At 40.6% G+C, this 16,313-nt stretch overlaps 1 protein-coding gene across 1 annotated transcript in view; it reads left to right on the top strand.

Annotated features, from left to right (window-relative positions):
- LOC127651416 (receptor tyrosine-protein kinase erbB-4-like) overlaps positions 1-16,313 on the top strand; it is a 364,872-nt gene that overhangs the window by 187,450 nt on the left and 161,109 nt on the right. Inside the window, exon 3 of the mRNA XM_052137221.1 lies at positions 8,764-8,950. Within this exon, the coding sequence (XP_051993181.1) occupies positions 8,764-8,950 (187 nt within the window). The remainder of the gene's footprint in view (positions 1-8,763; positions 8,951-16,313) is intronic.

Genomic DNA, 16,313 nt, shown 5'->3' on the forward strand with positions numbered 1-16,313 from the left:
TTCATTTTCATATTTATTTTTTTACTTATTGTTTTGTTTTTCCATTGGAAACAAAATTTAGTTTTTAATGATGAGACTGACCTGTGTACAGAGGTTGTTCTTTTTTAGCTCAGTTATATTGTATGGTTTTCAGTTATATTTCATTTAAAAAGCAACCTTGCCTCTGATGTTGCTCCTATCAATCCCTAGACAGTTTTAAAATGAATGTGGCGAGAATAGACCACATTGTAACAATTGTTTTGTCACATTGCCTAAATATGTGCTTCATGTGGTAAATTCTATTTTAACTGGTTTTTATCAAATTTGACTGGAAAAACAAAGAATGTTACTTTTTTATTAATTTTATGTAGATGGTAAAAAGAGGAAAAACCATTCATTTCTATATCGCCCTGATGAAGGATACCATTTTTATAAAAAAATTTAAATAAAAAACAACAACAAAAATGTACATAAATTATAGTAGTTCAGCAAATAGTTCAGCAGTAAAATATTTAAATCCTTTTTTACTATAAATTATCCTCCCTGCCCGGTAGGTGGTGATCTGCACGAAGAATGTTAATCGTCAAAACCACAAAAAGAAGAATGTGAAAGTGAATGTGAAAATGGAGAATTATAGTGAAAAAGGACTTAAATATGAATCTTTTTTTTTAACCCAGACATATTATATGAAGTTATATATGATAAACACTGTTCATTCTGAGTGTATGGATTACTTTTATACCACCTTTAACTTTGGAGCTTCAAAGTTCTGACATTCACTTACATAGTTTGGACCAACAGAGCTGAGAAATTAAACACAAATCTTTGTTTGTGTTCAGCAGAAAATAAGAAAGTCATGCACATCTGGGATGGCATGAAGGTATGTTAATAATGAGAGAATTTTCATTTTTGGGTGAACAATTCCTTTAAGGGTTAAGTCAAAATTGGGTTACATTAGGTTGATTGATTCGGTGTAACCAACAAAATAAATTTTAGTAACAACTGTACATTTTCATTCTTGAACAGACTGCATTTTTTAAACATTTAGTTTTTTTTATATATGACAAGCATTGGACACCTCCTATGTGTGTGATCCTTTGAAGATCAGCATTCATTTATTCTAGTGTGTATCTCCTTTATAAATCACTGCATGTAAATTGACTGACGTTTGCATGCTTTCCTGTGATTTTTATGCTAGGAAAAGAATGAACAAAATATGGTCACAGCAGTGTGCAAAGGGAACAGTGATATGTTGAGAAGAATAGTGAATAGGCTACTTTGCCCATTCAAGTCCAGATCACTCAAAAATATGGCTGAGGCATTTCGATGACTGAGATGCTGTTCTCAATGTGACTGTCCACTCAGGCAGGATGTGTATGTCTTACGGTATAACTTGTTTCAAATTTTGTACCAAGTTGGACCATTTCAAATTCTCTTGCAAGGAAGATTATAAATATAGGGTGCACAATAATGTACAGTTTATTTATAATACATTTATATTTTAGTTATATACTATAATAAACAGGGGGTTTTTTTCCAGCAAAAGTGAAAGGTAGTAGAAAGGGAGTACTATATTACTTTGATGTATAAATACTTTTTTCACATTGCGGCAATCAGAAACTCACAATGACAATCTTTTTCACACTGGGGTAATGCAAAGTGTTGGTAAAATGTGCGTAACTGTATAGACAATAATGTCACAATGCAAAAAAATTTAAGGGCCCTAAAAATAGGCTTTTTTTCTATGAGAAAAATATTATTTCTTATGTATTTTCTTTGAATTTTGAAGTAAAGATTTTGGGGATAAGTAAATATAGCAGAAAAGATTTAGTACTTTTTACTTGAATATGTTAGTTTAAGCTTGAACTAACAAATATTAAACAGATTCTACATCTGTACAAAGATATGTGCCAATATCCCAGCATCCACTAGTGCATGCACAAGTAATGAGGTAGCATGATCTTACTGTTGTCCTGTCTTATAACACTGTCGTTGTCATTGATTTTGTTGTCAAATTTAGCAACTTGTTTTTTTTATGATGTCTTGAGTTTGTTTTCTGCTCAGAATGACCAGTTTGTGCTCCAAATTGGTAACATTTTACAATAAGGGTAACATTAGTCAATGCATTAGTTAACAATAGTTAAATCAGTAGTTAACATGAACTAAAAAATGTTAATTAATCGGGACAGCGCATTACATCTACCGGGCTTCCAGCTGTTCAGAGCAGATCACACTGCAGAGTTAACAGGGGAAATGAGAGGCGATGGAACGTGTTTCTATGTCAACGGATGTTGGTGTACAGTAACAATGCTGAAGAAGATGTGCTGTCCTAATTTAGAGGTACTCTTCATAAACAGTAAACCTTTCTACTTGCCAGGGGACTTTTCCACATGTATTCTTGTGAGTGTCTATATTCCTCCACACGCGTGTGAGAGCAGTGCTGCAACAGCTGGCTGATCAGATCACAGACATGGAGCAACAACATCCGGATTCACTTATTATTATTCTTGGGGATTTTAACAAGACAAATCACACACGTGAACTGCCCAAAAAAATACAGTACATTACATGCCCCACCAGATACAGAAATACACTGGATCATTGCTACACAACAATAAAGGATGCATACCACTCACACACACACACACACACACAAACACAAAATAAAAATTGTTGTTGCACTTTATTCTGTTTTGAATACTACTATTCTAATGCTAGTGAAATGTTTTTAATATGGTACTTTTCGAATCACTGTCTCCTTAAGATGATTCGCTTTTGTTTTCCTCTTTTGTTGGTTGCTTTGGATAAAAGCGTCTGTCAAATAAAGAAATGTAAATTTATAATATCACTCTGCCCCATGTGCAGCTTTAGGACTCTCTGATCACTGTCTGGTTCATCTTCTTCCAACCTAAAGGCAGAAACTAAAATCAGCTAAACCTGTAGTAAAGACTATAAAAAGAGTATGCTTACAGAAGTGGGGATACAATATTGTACAATCAGGCCAAATACAGACTGACAAATCAGATTAGAGTGGCTAAAAGAAGCTATTCTGAAAAGCTGAAAAAACAGTTTTCACCTAACGACCCTGCATCAGATCCGGGCCTCATGCCTGGAAGTCTTTAGCAACTACAAGACACCGTCCCCAACACTATAAGGAATCAACAACTGGCTAACAACCTGAATGTGTTTTACTGTAGATTTGAAAAGCCCAGTCTCACACCCCACACCCGCTCCGAGTTTCATAGCATACAAACATTTACACCTCCTGCCACCACCCTCCTCCCCTTTCCTGCTCCTCAACATGCATTTAAGATCTGTAAAGATGATGCATGCTGGGTCTTCCGGAAATTGAAGACATGAAAAGCACAGGGCCTTTATGGTGTTTCACCCACTTGTCTAAAATATTGTGCTGATCAGTTGGCCCCCATCTTCACACAGATCTTCAACAGATCACTGGAGCCATTCCCTGCTGCTTCAAAAGCTCCACAATCATCCCCGTCCCCCAAAAAAACTAAGATCAAAGGACTTAATGACTTAATGTCATTTGAGAGACTGGTGTTGGCCCACCTGAAGAAGGACATCACTGAACCCTTTCTGGATCCCCTTGAAATTTCTTTTAGAGCAAATGGGTCTATGGATGATGAAGTCAATATGGGTCTGATTCAACATCTGGACAGACTAGGGACTTATGCAAGGATACTATTTTTCGGCTTTTAACACCATCAACCCATTCTCCTATAGACTAAATTAACCCATCTCTTTGTTCCTGGCTCTATCTGTCAGTGCATCTCCAGCTTTCTGACAGACAGGCAGCAGCTAGTGAGAATGGGGAAATTCAACTCCAGCACATGTACAATCAGCACTGGTGCCCCCCAGGGATGTTTGCTCATCCCACTTCTCTTCTCCCGGTACACAAATGACTGCACTGCCAAGGACACCTCTGTCAATCTCCTTAAGTTCGCAAACAACACTACAGTCATTGGCCTCATCCAAGATGATGATGAGCCTGCATACAGAGGGGAGGTTGAACAGCTGGCCATATGGTGCATTCAAAACAACCAGGAGTTGAACACACTTAAAACAGTGTAGATGATTGTGGACTTTAGGAAAAATACCCCAACACTGACCCCACTCACCATTCTGAACAGCACTGTGGCAGCATTGGAGTCATTCAGGTTCCTTGGCACTACAATCTCACAGGTCTTTAAGTGGGAGACCCAAATAGACTCAATTTAATCAGAGGTTGTACTTCCTTCGCCAGTTGAGGAAGTTCAACCTGCCAATTTTAAAGAGAAAAACTTCAGACATATAAACCAGCTTAGACCTCATTTAGGAATAAGTTGTGCATTGTGTAATTTGTGCTGATTTGGCCTAAAATCAATTACACATTGCAGTGCTGAACTTCAATTGCAAATACAGAACAGTCATAATCACATTATACAAGTCCTATTTAACTGTGTTCCCTGTGCTCTTAAAAAAGCCTATTAAAAAAATCAAAAGCAAGCTTGGACTGTTTTCTTTATTATCCCTTGTTAGCTAAGGCACTGGTCCAGTTATTTTTTTTATACAAAAGAAGGGCAGAAAAAACAAATTCATGTCAGAGTAAACAGTGTTATGAGAGAAGGTTACAAAAAGAAAAGTAATCCTTTAATTAAATAAAGTACATTAGAACTACATTATAAATTCTGCCTATATGACCTGAAGGCCTGTCTTAGATTTTGGAGGATAGTTGTTTTGTTGCAAATGAAATTGATGCTGACAACAACAACAACAGCAGCAGACACATTAGTGGTGTTTGCCAAGGCAAGCTTTACTGTTACTATAGCTCATACTTGAACAAACCCCTATCACTAATTATATAAGAACTTTCTACGCCTTTTTAGCCATAATCTTTGATGTTCTATCCCAAATTTGATTTAATACTGATCTATACAGGTTTTCCTGTATGGACATCCAGTTTACCTGACTGTCAGGTGACAGCTGTCAGTTCTTGCTTGCTCAGCTCTTCAGATGGATCTCCCCATGATGACACCAGCTGTGTGTGTGTGTGTGTGTGTGTGTGTGTGTGTGTGTGTGTGTGTGTGTGTGTGTGTGTGTGTGTGTGTGTGTGTGAGCGTGTATTTATCACTTTGTGGGGACCAAATGTCCCCATAAGGATAGTAAAACCCGAAATGTTTGACCTTGTGGGGACATTTTGTCGGTCCCCATGAGGAAAACAGCTTATAAATCATACTAAATTATGTTTTTTGAAAATGTAAAAATGCAGAAAGTTTTCTGTGAGGGTTAGGCTTAGGGGTAGGGTTAGGTTTAGGGGATAGAATATAAAGTTTGTACAGTATAAAAAACATTATGTCTATGGAAAGTCCCCATAAAACATGGAAACACAACGTGTGTGTGTGTGTGTGTGTGTGTGTGTGTGTGTGTGTGTGTGTGTGTGTGTGTGTGTGTGTGTGTGTGTGTGTGTGTGTGTGTGTGTGGTTCTGATCAGCACTGCCATGTAGACCTGTCCTCTTTGGCTGCTAATGATATGCAGTAAGAAACAGAGTCTGGATGTCAAGATGATTGATTTGAGTGGGGAAGGAGGGTCCAGCAGTCTCTTGGGCCATTATCTCTCAAATTATATCAAAGCTGACTAATAGACTTGATGATCAAGTTTTGGTAAAGTCTTGTTTAGAGGAAAAATGTTCACCATGAATTGTTCTCAGATATAAAACTATAATATAACTTGATTATAACAGATAATAATAATAATAATAATAATAATAATAATAATAATAATACATTTAGTGATATGACTATGTTTGGAAGAAAAGTTACATAAAAAAGTATAAATAAATACATAAGTAAATTTATGTCCAGACTAGATACATTTCCATAAATAAACAAATAAATACATATCCCTATGTCCCAATAAGATACAAATGTAGCTTGTTTGCTTTTTAAATAACGTTATACTTCTTTTATCATAAATATTTTTTGGGCAAATTATAACAAATATTCTGTACATTTAGCAGAAAATGAATGCTTTTATCTTATTATATAATTTATTTACATAAATAAATGTAAATGTCAATTCACACTTGTGGCAGCGGGGGCGTGGTCAAGCGCCCGTCCGGGAGAGAAAAGCGGTAAGGGCGCTTTGACCTGAGCTAAATTATGTCTAACGTCTGTCTCTAATTTCAGTGAGCACGGGGAGAGCGGCATAAAAAGCAGCGAGAGGGCCTCCATGGGGAGAGGGAGACAGCGAGTTATGTTGGAAGCTGAAAGTTCAGTGCTTTATTGTATATGTAAAACCGTGAACATTATTTTGTATTATATTGTGGAGTCATTAAAAGTGACTGACCTGAACTGCCTTGTGAGGAGTTTCTCTTACACTGGTGCAGAAACCCGGGAAACGTTATTCCAGTCATGGAAGGTAACCGCCCCATAGAGTCCTCCCAGCTGGCGGAGGTCCTCCAGTCCCTCGCTGTAATGCATCAGGGCCACCAACAGTCCCTGCTTGAGCTCCGGCAGGACCAGGATCTTCGATTCTTTGAGATCATGCGGGCTCAAGCAGAGGATCGGCTTGCGATCTGGAGTCTTCTCGGCCAGGAGGCCGATCCAGCCACAGCCGCGACCCCGGACCCCCGCGCCTCTTTGCCCCCACCGGCGTTACAGAAGATGGGGGCGGCGGACGATCCAGAAGCGTTCCTCGACCTCTTTGAGCACACCGCCGAGATTTGGGGCTGGCCACACGACCAATGGGCAGCTCGCCTTGTTCCTCTGTTGTCCGGGGAAGCCCAACTCGCGGCTCAACAATTGCCAGCAACGAGCCTCCTGGCCTATGCTGACCTCAAGCGAGACATCCTGCAACGGGTTGGTCGGAGCCCGGAGAAGAACCGTCAACTCTTCCAGGCTATGAAGCTGGAGAAGACCGACCGCCCATTCGCTTTTGCCCAACGGCTCCGGGACGCCTGCCGGAGGTGGCTGCTAGTGGGGGACCGCTAGTGAGGGACTCATCGACCAGGTAGTGCTGGAACAGTTCACCCAACGCCTGCCCAGGAGAACGGCGGAGTGGGTCCAGTGCCACTGCCCGGCGTCGCTGGAGGCTGCTGTCCGGCTCGCGGAGGACCACTTGGCGGCGATCCCGAGGGCGGAGGAGCCCTCTCTCTCTCTTCGGAGGAATTAGTTGCGATGCTTGATATGGGCGTAATAAAGGAATCCCACAGTGATTGGTCCAGCCCGGTTGTTCTTGTTCCCAAGAGCGATGGGTCTGTTCGATTCTGTGTGGATTATAGAAAAGTCAACACGGTGTCTAAATTTGACACATACCCAATGCCCCGTGTTGATGAACTGCTCAATCGTATTCGACCTTGGATTTGACAAAGGGTTATTGGCAGATCCCCTTGACACCAATGTCCCGTGAGAAAACAGCCTTCACTACGCCGTTTGGATTTCACCAATTTGTGACACTTCCTTTCGGTTTGTTTGGAGCACCAGCCACGTTTCAGCGACTCATGGATAGGATCCTCAGACCTCACACCGCGTACGCCGCTGCCTATCTAGATGATGTTATCATTTATAGCAATGATTGGCAGCGGCACATGCAACATCTGAGGGCCGTCCTGAGATCGCTGCGGCAGGCGGGGCTCACAGCAAACCCAAAGAAGTGCGCGATTGGGCGTGTGGAGGTGTGGTATCTGGGGTTCCACTTGGGTCATGGCCAGGTGCGTCCCCAAATTGACAAAACCGCGGCGATTGCGACTTGCCCTAGACCCAAGACCAAAAAGGGGGTGAGGCAGTTCCTGGGGCTGGCTGGCTATTATAGGAGGTTCGTGCCTAATTATTCGGACATCACCAGCCCGCTGACTGACCTCACTAAAAAGGGGGCTCCAGATCCGGTCCAATGGTCAGAGCAGTGCCAACAGGCGTTTATGCAGGTTAAAGCTGCACTTTGTGGGGGGCCTCTTCTTCATGCACCTGACTTCTCTCTCCCTTTTGTATTGCAGACGGACGCTTCAGACAGAGGGCTGGGGGACGTACTCTCGCAGATGGTGGAGGGGGAGGAGCGCCCGGTGCTGTACATTAGCCGTAAGCTCTCCTTAAGGGAGACTAAGTACAGCACCGTGGAGAAGGAGTGTTTGGCCATCAAGTGGGCGGTCCTCACCCTCCGTTACTACCTGCTGGGGCAGGCCTTCACCCTCTGCTCGGATCACGCCCCACTGCAGTGGCTCCATCGCATGAAAGATACTAACGCCCGGATCACCCATTGGTATCTGGCCCTCCAGCCCTTTAAATTCAAGGTGGTCCACATACCGGGGGTGCAGATGGCTGTCGCCGACTTCCTCTCCAGAAATGGGGAGGGGGAGTGGTAGACAGGCCGGATGATGCCCTGGCCTGAGTCGGGTGGTGGGGGTATGTGGCAGTGGAGGCGTGGTCAAGCGCCCGTCCGGGAGAGAAAAGCGGTAAGGGCGCAAATTATGCGCCCCTGAGCTAAATTATGTCTAACACCTGTCTCTAATTTCAGTGAGCATGGGGAGAGCGGCATAAAAAGCAGCGAGAGGGCATCCATGGGGAGAGGGAGGCAGCGAGTTATGTTGGAAGCTGAAAGTTCAGTGCTTTATTGTATATGTAAAACCGTGAACATTATTTTGTAATATATTGTGGAGACATTAAAAGTGACTGATCTGAACTGCCTTGTGAGGAGTTTCTCTAAACAACACTTAAAAGTCACACTTATTTTTGTTGTATTACGTAATTTTCCTCTGTCAATAATTGTGTTTTGATGTCTTTGCATCTCTGCAGTCTATCCGTGAGGTGACAGGTTACGTGTTGGTGGCTCTGAACCAGTTTGACTATCTTCCACTGGAGAACCTGCGGATCATCCGTGGCACTAATGTGTATGAAGGACGCTATGCGCTGGCCATCTTTCTCAACTACAGACGAGATGGCTACTTTGGTCTTAGACAACTCGGACTCAAGAACTTGACAGGTATAATTTGCTTACTTGTGTCTGCAGTTATAATAATTGTGCATTTATGTCATGCTGGAATGATTGGAATTAGTGTAATTACATGTTTCGGACAAGAAGGGTTCACGCCTTCATTGAACTCATAATTACAATTTGGATACTCTTTTATGAAATCTACAACTTCTCCCACTTATCAGTTGTGATGTAAAAAAAAAAAAAAAAAGAGTGAGGTGGGTGGCGGTTGTGGGTGGTTTGAAATTAGATGGCTGGTGGAGTTCAGGCTGCCCACTTGTTTGTGTAATGCTGCAGCAGCTGTGAAAACGCTCATTCACTGTCATCTGGTCCAGTGTCAAAACCGATTCCAGCCAAGTGAGACCTAGGATGTGCGCAATAGCCTAGGATGTGCGCAATAGAGACTGAGAAGGACCTGGATGTTCCGCAAGATGCAGACAGGTATACTTGTAGAAACTGAACGGCAGCCAGAAATACATGTAATAGTTCAGCAAATTAAACTTCAGCCTTAAACATTATTTATATCTGTACATAAAGTTTCTAATAATGCATTGGCAATGTACACTTAAGTTTCTGTTGCCAATAAAGTTGGATATAAATTGATTCTAATCATTTAATCCTATTAAATAAAAAGTCCACTGTAAAACGCAGAAGATTTGCACAACTTTTAATTACAGCATGTCCATTGATTTTATACCATGTATATATATATATATATATATATATATATATATATATATATATATATATATATATACTTGTATCAAAGTTTAAAGGGATAGTGCACTCAACAATGAAAATTCTCTCATCATTTGCTCACTCTCATGCCATCCCAGATGTGTATGAATTTCTTTCATCAGCAGAACACAAATAAAGATTTTAAGAAGAATATCTCAGCTCTGTAGGTCCATATAATGCAAGTAAATGGAGATCAGACCTTTGTAGCTGCAAATTACATACATGACACATAAAAGTAATCCATAAGACTTCAGTGGTTTAATCCATTTCTTCAGAAGCGATATAATAGGTGTGGGTGAGAAACAGATCAAAACTTTTTTTTTTTTACTGACAAGTAAAAAAACTTTAACTTCCAATTTCAGATGTGAAAGTGAAACTAAACAGGCACCACATGTGACTTTTAGATGTAAAAGTGAAAGTGGAGATTTAGAGTAATCCAATATCGCTTCTGAAGATATGGCTTTAAACACTGGGGTAATATGGATTACGTTCATGTATCCCTTATGTGATTTTGGGAGCTACAAAGTTCTGGTCATCATTCACTTGTATTGTATGGTCCTACAGAGCTGAGATATGCTTCTAAAAAATTTTTTTTTTGTGTTCTGCTGAAGAAAGAAAGTCATACACATCTGGGATGGCATTATAATGAGTAAATGAAAAGATAATTAAATTTTTTGGTTGAATTATCCCTTTAATGCCTGTAAAAATGTGTCTTATTAACTCTCTTATATCTAAATATATATATATATATATATATATATATATATATATATATATATATATATATATATATATATATATATATATATATTTTTTTTTTTTTTTTTTTTTAACGTACATATTTAAATAACATAAAAAAAGATGACTAACCAATATCCTGCAAGTTGTTTGAGACAAAGTATAAAAATATTTATTTTTATGTAATTTTTAAATATATATATATATATATACACTCACCTAAAGGATTATTAGGAACACCATACTAATACTGTGTTTGACCCCCTTTCGCCTTCAGAACTGCCTTAATTCTACGTGGCATTGATTCAACAAGGTGCTGAAAGCATTCTTTAGAAATGTTGGCCCATATTGATAGGATAGCATCTTGCAGTTGATGGAGATTTGTGGGATGCACATCCAGGGCACGAAGCTCCCATTCCACCACATCCCAAAGATGCTCTATTGGGTTGAGATCTGGTGACTGTGGGGGCCATTTTAGTACAGTGAACTCATTGTCATGTTCAAGAAACCAATTTGAAATGATTCGAGCTTTGTGACATGGTGCATTATCCTGCTGGAAGTAGCCATCAGAGGATGGGTACATGGTGGCCATAAAGGGCTGGACATGGTCAGAAACAATGCTCAGGTAGGCTGTGGCATTTAAACGATGCCCAATTGGCACTAAGGGGCCTAAAGTGTGCCAAGAAAACATCCCCCACACCATTACACCACCACCACCAGCCTGCACAGTGGTAATAAGGCATGATGGATCCATGTTCTCATTCTGTTTACGCCAAATTCTGACTCTACCATCTGAATGTCTCAACAGAAATCGAGACTCATCAGACCAGTCTTCAACTGTCCAATTTTGGTGAGCTCTTGCAAATTGTAGCCTCTTTTTCCTATTTGTAGTGGAGATAAGTGGTACCCGGTGGGGTCTTCTGCTGTTGTAGCCCATCCGCCTCAAGGTTGTGCGTGTTGTGGCTTCACAAATGCTTTGCTGCATACCTCGGTTGTAACGAGTGGTTATTTCAGGCAAAGTTGCTCTTCTATCAGCTTGAATCAGTCGGCCCATTCTCCTCTGACCTCTAGCATCAACAAGGCATTTTCAGCCCACAGGACTGCCGCATACTGGATGTTTTTCCTTTTCACACCATTCTTTGTAAACCCTAGAAATGGTTGTGCGTGAAAATCCGGTAACTGAGCAGATTGTGAAATACTCAGACCGGCCCGTCTGGCACCAACAACCATGCCACGCTCAAAATTGCTTAAATCACCTTTCTTTCCCATTCTGACATTCAGTTTGGAGTTCAGGAGATTGTCTTGACCAGGACCACACCCCTAAATGCATTAAAGCAACTGCCATGTGATTGGTTGATTAGATAATTGCATTAATGAGAAATTGAACAGGTGTACCTAATAATCCTTTAGGTGAGTGTATATATATATATATATATATATATATATATATATATATATATATATATATATATATATGTAATAAATAATGTTATGTATCATTTATCATTAATCACAATTTATTACAGAAAACGCTACAATTAATTAATTCACATTTTTTTTATCGATTCAGAGCCTAGTTAAAATCAAGCTTTTAAGAATAAAGTCTTCCCCTTCTGTCGCTCTCTCCACAACACTAGCCCGCTAGCCCAGCCCTCTGATCTACAGATGTCTGCTAGGGCGGTGCTCCTAGCCAGTGCACACGAGGACGCAACACTCCTGGTGGAGTGAGCTCGGACCCGCAGGGGGGGGCACGGCCTGGGTGTGATAAGCCAAGAAAATGGCGTCGACAACCCTGTGGGCGAGTCTCTGCTTGGAGACAGCTTTCCCTTTCCGCTGTCCCCCGAAGCAGACGAAGAGCTGCTCAGAGTGTCTAGTGCTCTGTGTGCGGTCCAGATAGATACGTAAAGCACGTACTGGACACAGCAGTGAAAGGGCTGGGTCTGCCTCCTCCCGGGGCAGCGCTTGCAGGTTCACTACCTGATCCCTGAAGGGTGTGGTAGGAACCTTGGGCACATAGCCCGGTTGTGGTCTTAGGATCACGTAAGTGCCGGACCGAACTCCAGGCAAGTGTCGCTAACAGAGAACGGTTGCAGGTCCCCGACCCTCTGATGGAGGTGAGCGTGATCAGCAGGGCGGTCTTGAGAGAGAGAGGCCTGAGTCCAGCTAAATGAACAGCTGGAAGGAGGCAAGGCGCGGGGGGCGGCTGAAGCGGCTTTTTCTCACTACAAGAAAAAGCCTACGACCGCAATGCTGTCATGGTTATGTTCTCGCACTGAAAACATAAACCATTCATAAAAACGCTGCCTGCGTGTGATCGCAACCCTAGGAATGCAAGGCAGTTTTTATGGCCGTCAGAGGTGGGGAGAATCAACGCATCCAGAAACTACACCGGGGCGGAGAATCGTCTTTAAAAAGACGCGTCCTGAGAAGGACGTTCAACGGCGCTGTGTTTTTGCTCTTTTAGAGCGAAAATTACTCTTTTAGAATAACTCTTTCGAGTTGTCTGCGCTGTCGAAGCGCCCAGGGGCAAGAATGCACAGCCGTGCACGAATGAGAAAGCCGCTGTTATGCGCCGTCAGATCCAACAGCATGCAGAGCGTCAGAGGATTAAAACAGGAACTGGGTGTGTAACTCGGAGCAGACTGCATGCACGACCATCGGCTCCGAAGAAATTTTCTGAATGAACTCCCGTATTTGCGCCGCTTAAATACCCGTATGTCCGGGGGCGGGACATGCAAATACTGGTTGCCAACTCTCATTGGCCTTTTTTCATAGTTCAGAGGTGAATATCGGTGCTCAAGAGAGACCCTTAGTGTCGCTTCTCTGACACAACGTCTCGTTCCCTCCATCGGGGAACGGAGGTTACATACGTAACCTAGACGTTAACATTGCGAGAATAAAGACGTTCTCTTCGTAACATTACTTAATTACTTTATTCTCATAAAAGGCCTTTTATGAGATTATTTTAAAACATTACAACTGTATTCTCATAATGTTGCAATTTTATCCTCAAAATCTTATTTTATTTATTTATTTTAACATGGCACTAAAACACCATTGTAATTTTGTGTCTGAGGTAACTATGGTAATTTTCCAACATGATATGAAGGCAGCACTGTCCCCCTAAACATTATATTTATAATAATAACTTTTTATTTATTTTTTATTTTTTTAATTTATATTTATTTTCAGTAGTCGCTTTCAAAATCCTGACATTAAACATATAAATTAATATTCACATTTCCCTGCTTAAAATAAATAAACATACTTTAGACATTCTAAGAATTCCTCATACAAATTAGCCACTTTATTATGCGACTGCTTAATTTTGTCAGCTGAATATAGGTAGAATTTGAACATATTTTACAGGCATCTGTACTTTTGCTAAGTTGCCTCATGGGGACAGCTATATTAGTTACATAATATCCTACGCTCTATAATTTTAGCAATACAATCTTAGGACAATATGTCCAGATCCCTGCTGGGATGTATTAAGACATGGAGGGAAACAAAAACAGATAAAGAAGTAAAAAATAAATAAATAAAAGCAGACAATAGAGGAAGTCTATAGTGTCTCTGAGGAAAATATAAAGAGACTTGATAATGGTTGTGTGAATTCCTGATGACTCATGAAACCCAGTAGAAGCACAATGGAGTTCAGCAGGTGGTACAGTATAGAGATCGCTGTATAGAGATACATAAAACACTGTAAATTCATGATAAGCTGCTGCCTTACTGTCTTCACTTTCCGGTATTCATTCTTTAGACCTGTTTTATCTAACTTAATTTTCAAATAGGCAGATCCCTCAAAGAGATGCTACTGTCTTTATTTTTATTAGGTTTTAGGAGGTGTTGATTGTGTGTGTGTGTTTGGGTGGGGGTCATTCTGATTACATTTATTTAATTCTTTAAATTTTTATGTACAATAATGACTTCCTTCATGATTTTTTTATTTTTTTATCTATTTATCTATTTATTTTTCTAGAGGATATTTCCAATAAGTGCAAATGTGACAGATGACTAAGTTTAATCACCATGGTGTTTTGTAGTTAAATCATTCTAACCACAAAAATAAACATGGTTACTATATAAACAACATATTACTGTTGCAACACCATGGTGCATTCATTGCATCAAAACTATAGTTTCCACCAAAGAACATGGTTACTACAATATTACTACAGTAAAACCATGGATAATATTTTCCAGATCAAACCCTGACCTTCACTGTGACCAAATCAATGCGACAAAGCACTTTTATTTATTATCGTAAATAATATTATAGAAAATATTAAGGTGTGGAGACACAGGGAAAAGTATGACAAAAGACAGGATTCAAACCCAGATTGCCAGCTTGACAAAGTTTTGCATACCGTCATATCACTCTGACCTACTACAGCAACACATGGAGGCACAATTTTTGTAAAGTCGTGTGTTTCTTCCAGACTATGTATGTGTGTGTATATATATATATATATATATATATATATATATATATATATATATATATATATATATATATATATATATATATATATATATAGATATATATATATTTCCAGCTTTGTTGGCAAAGTCTGATTCTTGAGGCAGCGGTAGCCATGTTTGCGCAATTTTAGATATGAGCTTAAAGGATGAAATTTTCTCCCCAGACCCTTGAGATATAAAGCACATTGATGAAATATGGGCCCTTTTATTACAGCATCACTGTTGCTATGTACTTTCCTCTTATGTTTCCCTTATACAGTTCTGCAGCATGATCAATAGCTTTCATAAGAATCTTATGAGACAATAATGGCCTTAAGTTTATTTTCTATGGCCGTTCTATCAAATGTTTCTCTGTTTTGAGTGTGTACTGTCAGGTGATCTCTATTGAAAATTTCAGCTATATAACAAACAGTTTCATCAAAAGTTTACAGACTCAGGCTGCATTCACACAGTCAGGGTTTGGAATTGACAACTGTATTTACAATGAATAACCGAACCGAAAAAAATAAATAAAATAAAATATATATATATAAGGCGGGACTTACGAAGAGGGGTTAAAGCAATGCAAAAATGCACGCCCACACAATGAATTATTAGACCAGATGCACACCATACTGCAACTTAAGACAAATCCCGGACATTTTAGCAAATTTAGAAATCCCGGCCGGACGCTTATTTAAGGTCCGAAAAAGAGGACATGTCAGTGAAAAAAGGATGTATGGTCACCCTAATTTATGGGATTACAGAGCCAATAAGCATACACCCAGCCACCACCCAGAAACGTCTAGGTTACGGATGTAACCTCCGTTCCCTGATGGAGGGAACGAGACGTTGTGTCGAAGAAGCGACACTAGGGGTCTCTCTTTAGAGCCTTTTGCATCTCTGATCTATGAGAAAAGGCCAATGAGAAATTGGCAGACAGAATTTGCATGTCCCGCCCCCGGACATACAGGTATAAAGGGAGGGAAATGCGTATGTTTCATTCAGGATTTTTCTGAGGAGCCGATAATGAGCTTCGGCCACAACAGTGGCTCGGTTCAGCGATGTGGCCGGGAGGACACAACTGCCACACAACGACTGCCCAAGGGAGACGCGGGTCTGCTCGCAAGGGACATGCTCGACCGCAACGTGGCCATGGACATGTTCTCGCAGTGAAACATGAGCCATCAAAAAACGCTGCCTGTGGCCCTCAGGAGCGGAGAGCACTCTACCACATCCAGGAACTACACAGGGGCGGAATGGCATCTTTATAAAGACGCGTCCTGAAAAGGACGTTCAACACCACTGTGTATTTGCTCTTTTAGAGAAAATAACTATTTTAGAGAAATAACTCTTTTAACTGCGCTATCGAAGCACGCACTGCCGTGTAGAGAAGGAGAAAGCCGCTGATATGCGACGTAGATCCAAC

Source organism: Xyrauchen texanus, chromosome 11 (genome assembly GCF_025860055.1).
Source record: "Xyrauchen texanus isolate HMW12.3.18 chromosome 11, RBS_HiC_50CHRs, whole genome shotgun sequence".
NCBI classification, from domain to species: domain Eukaryota; kingdom Metazoa; phylum Chordata; class Actinopteri; order Cypriniformes; family Catostomidae; genus Xyrauchen; species Xyrauchen texanus.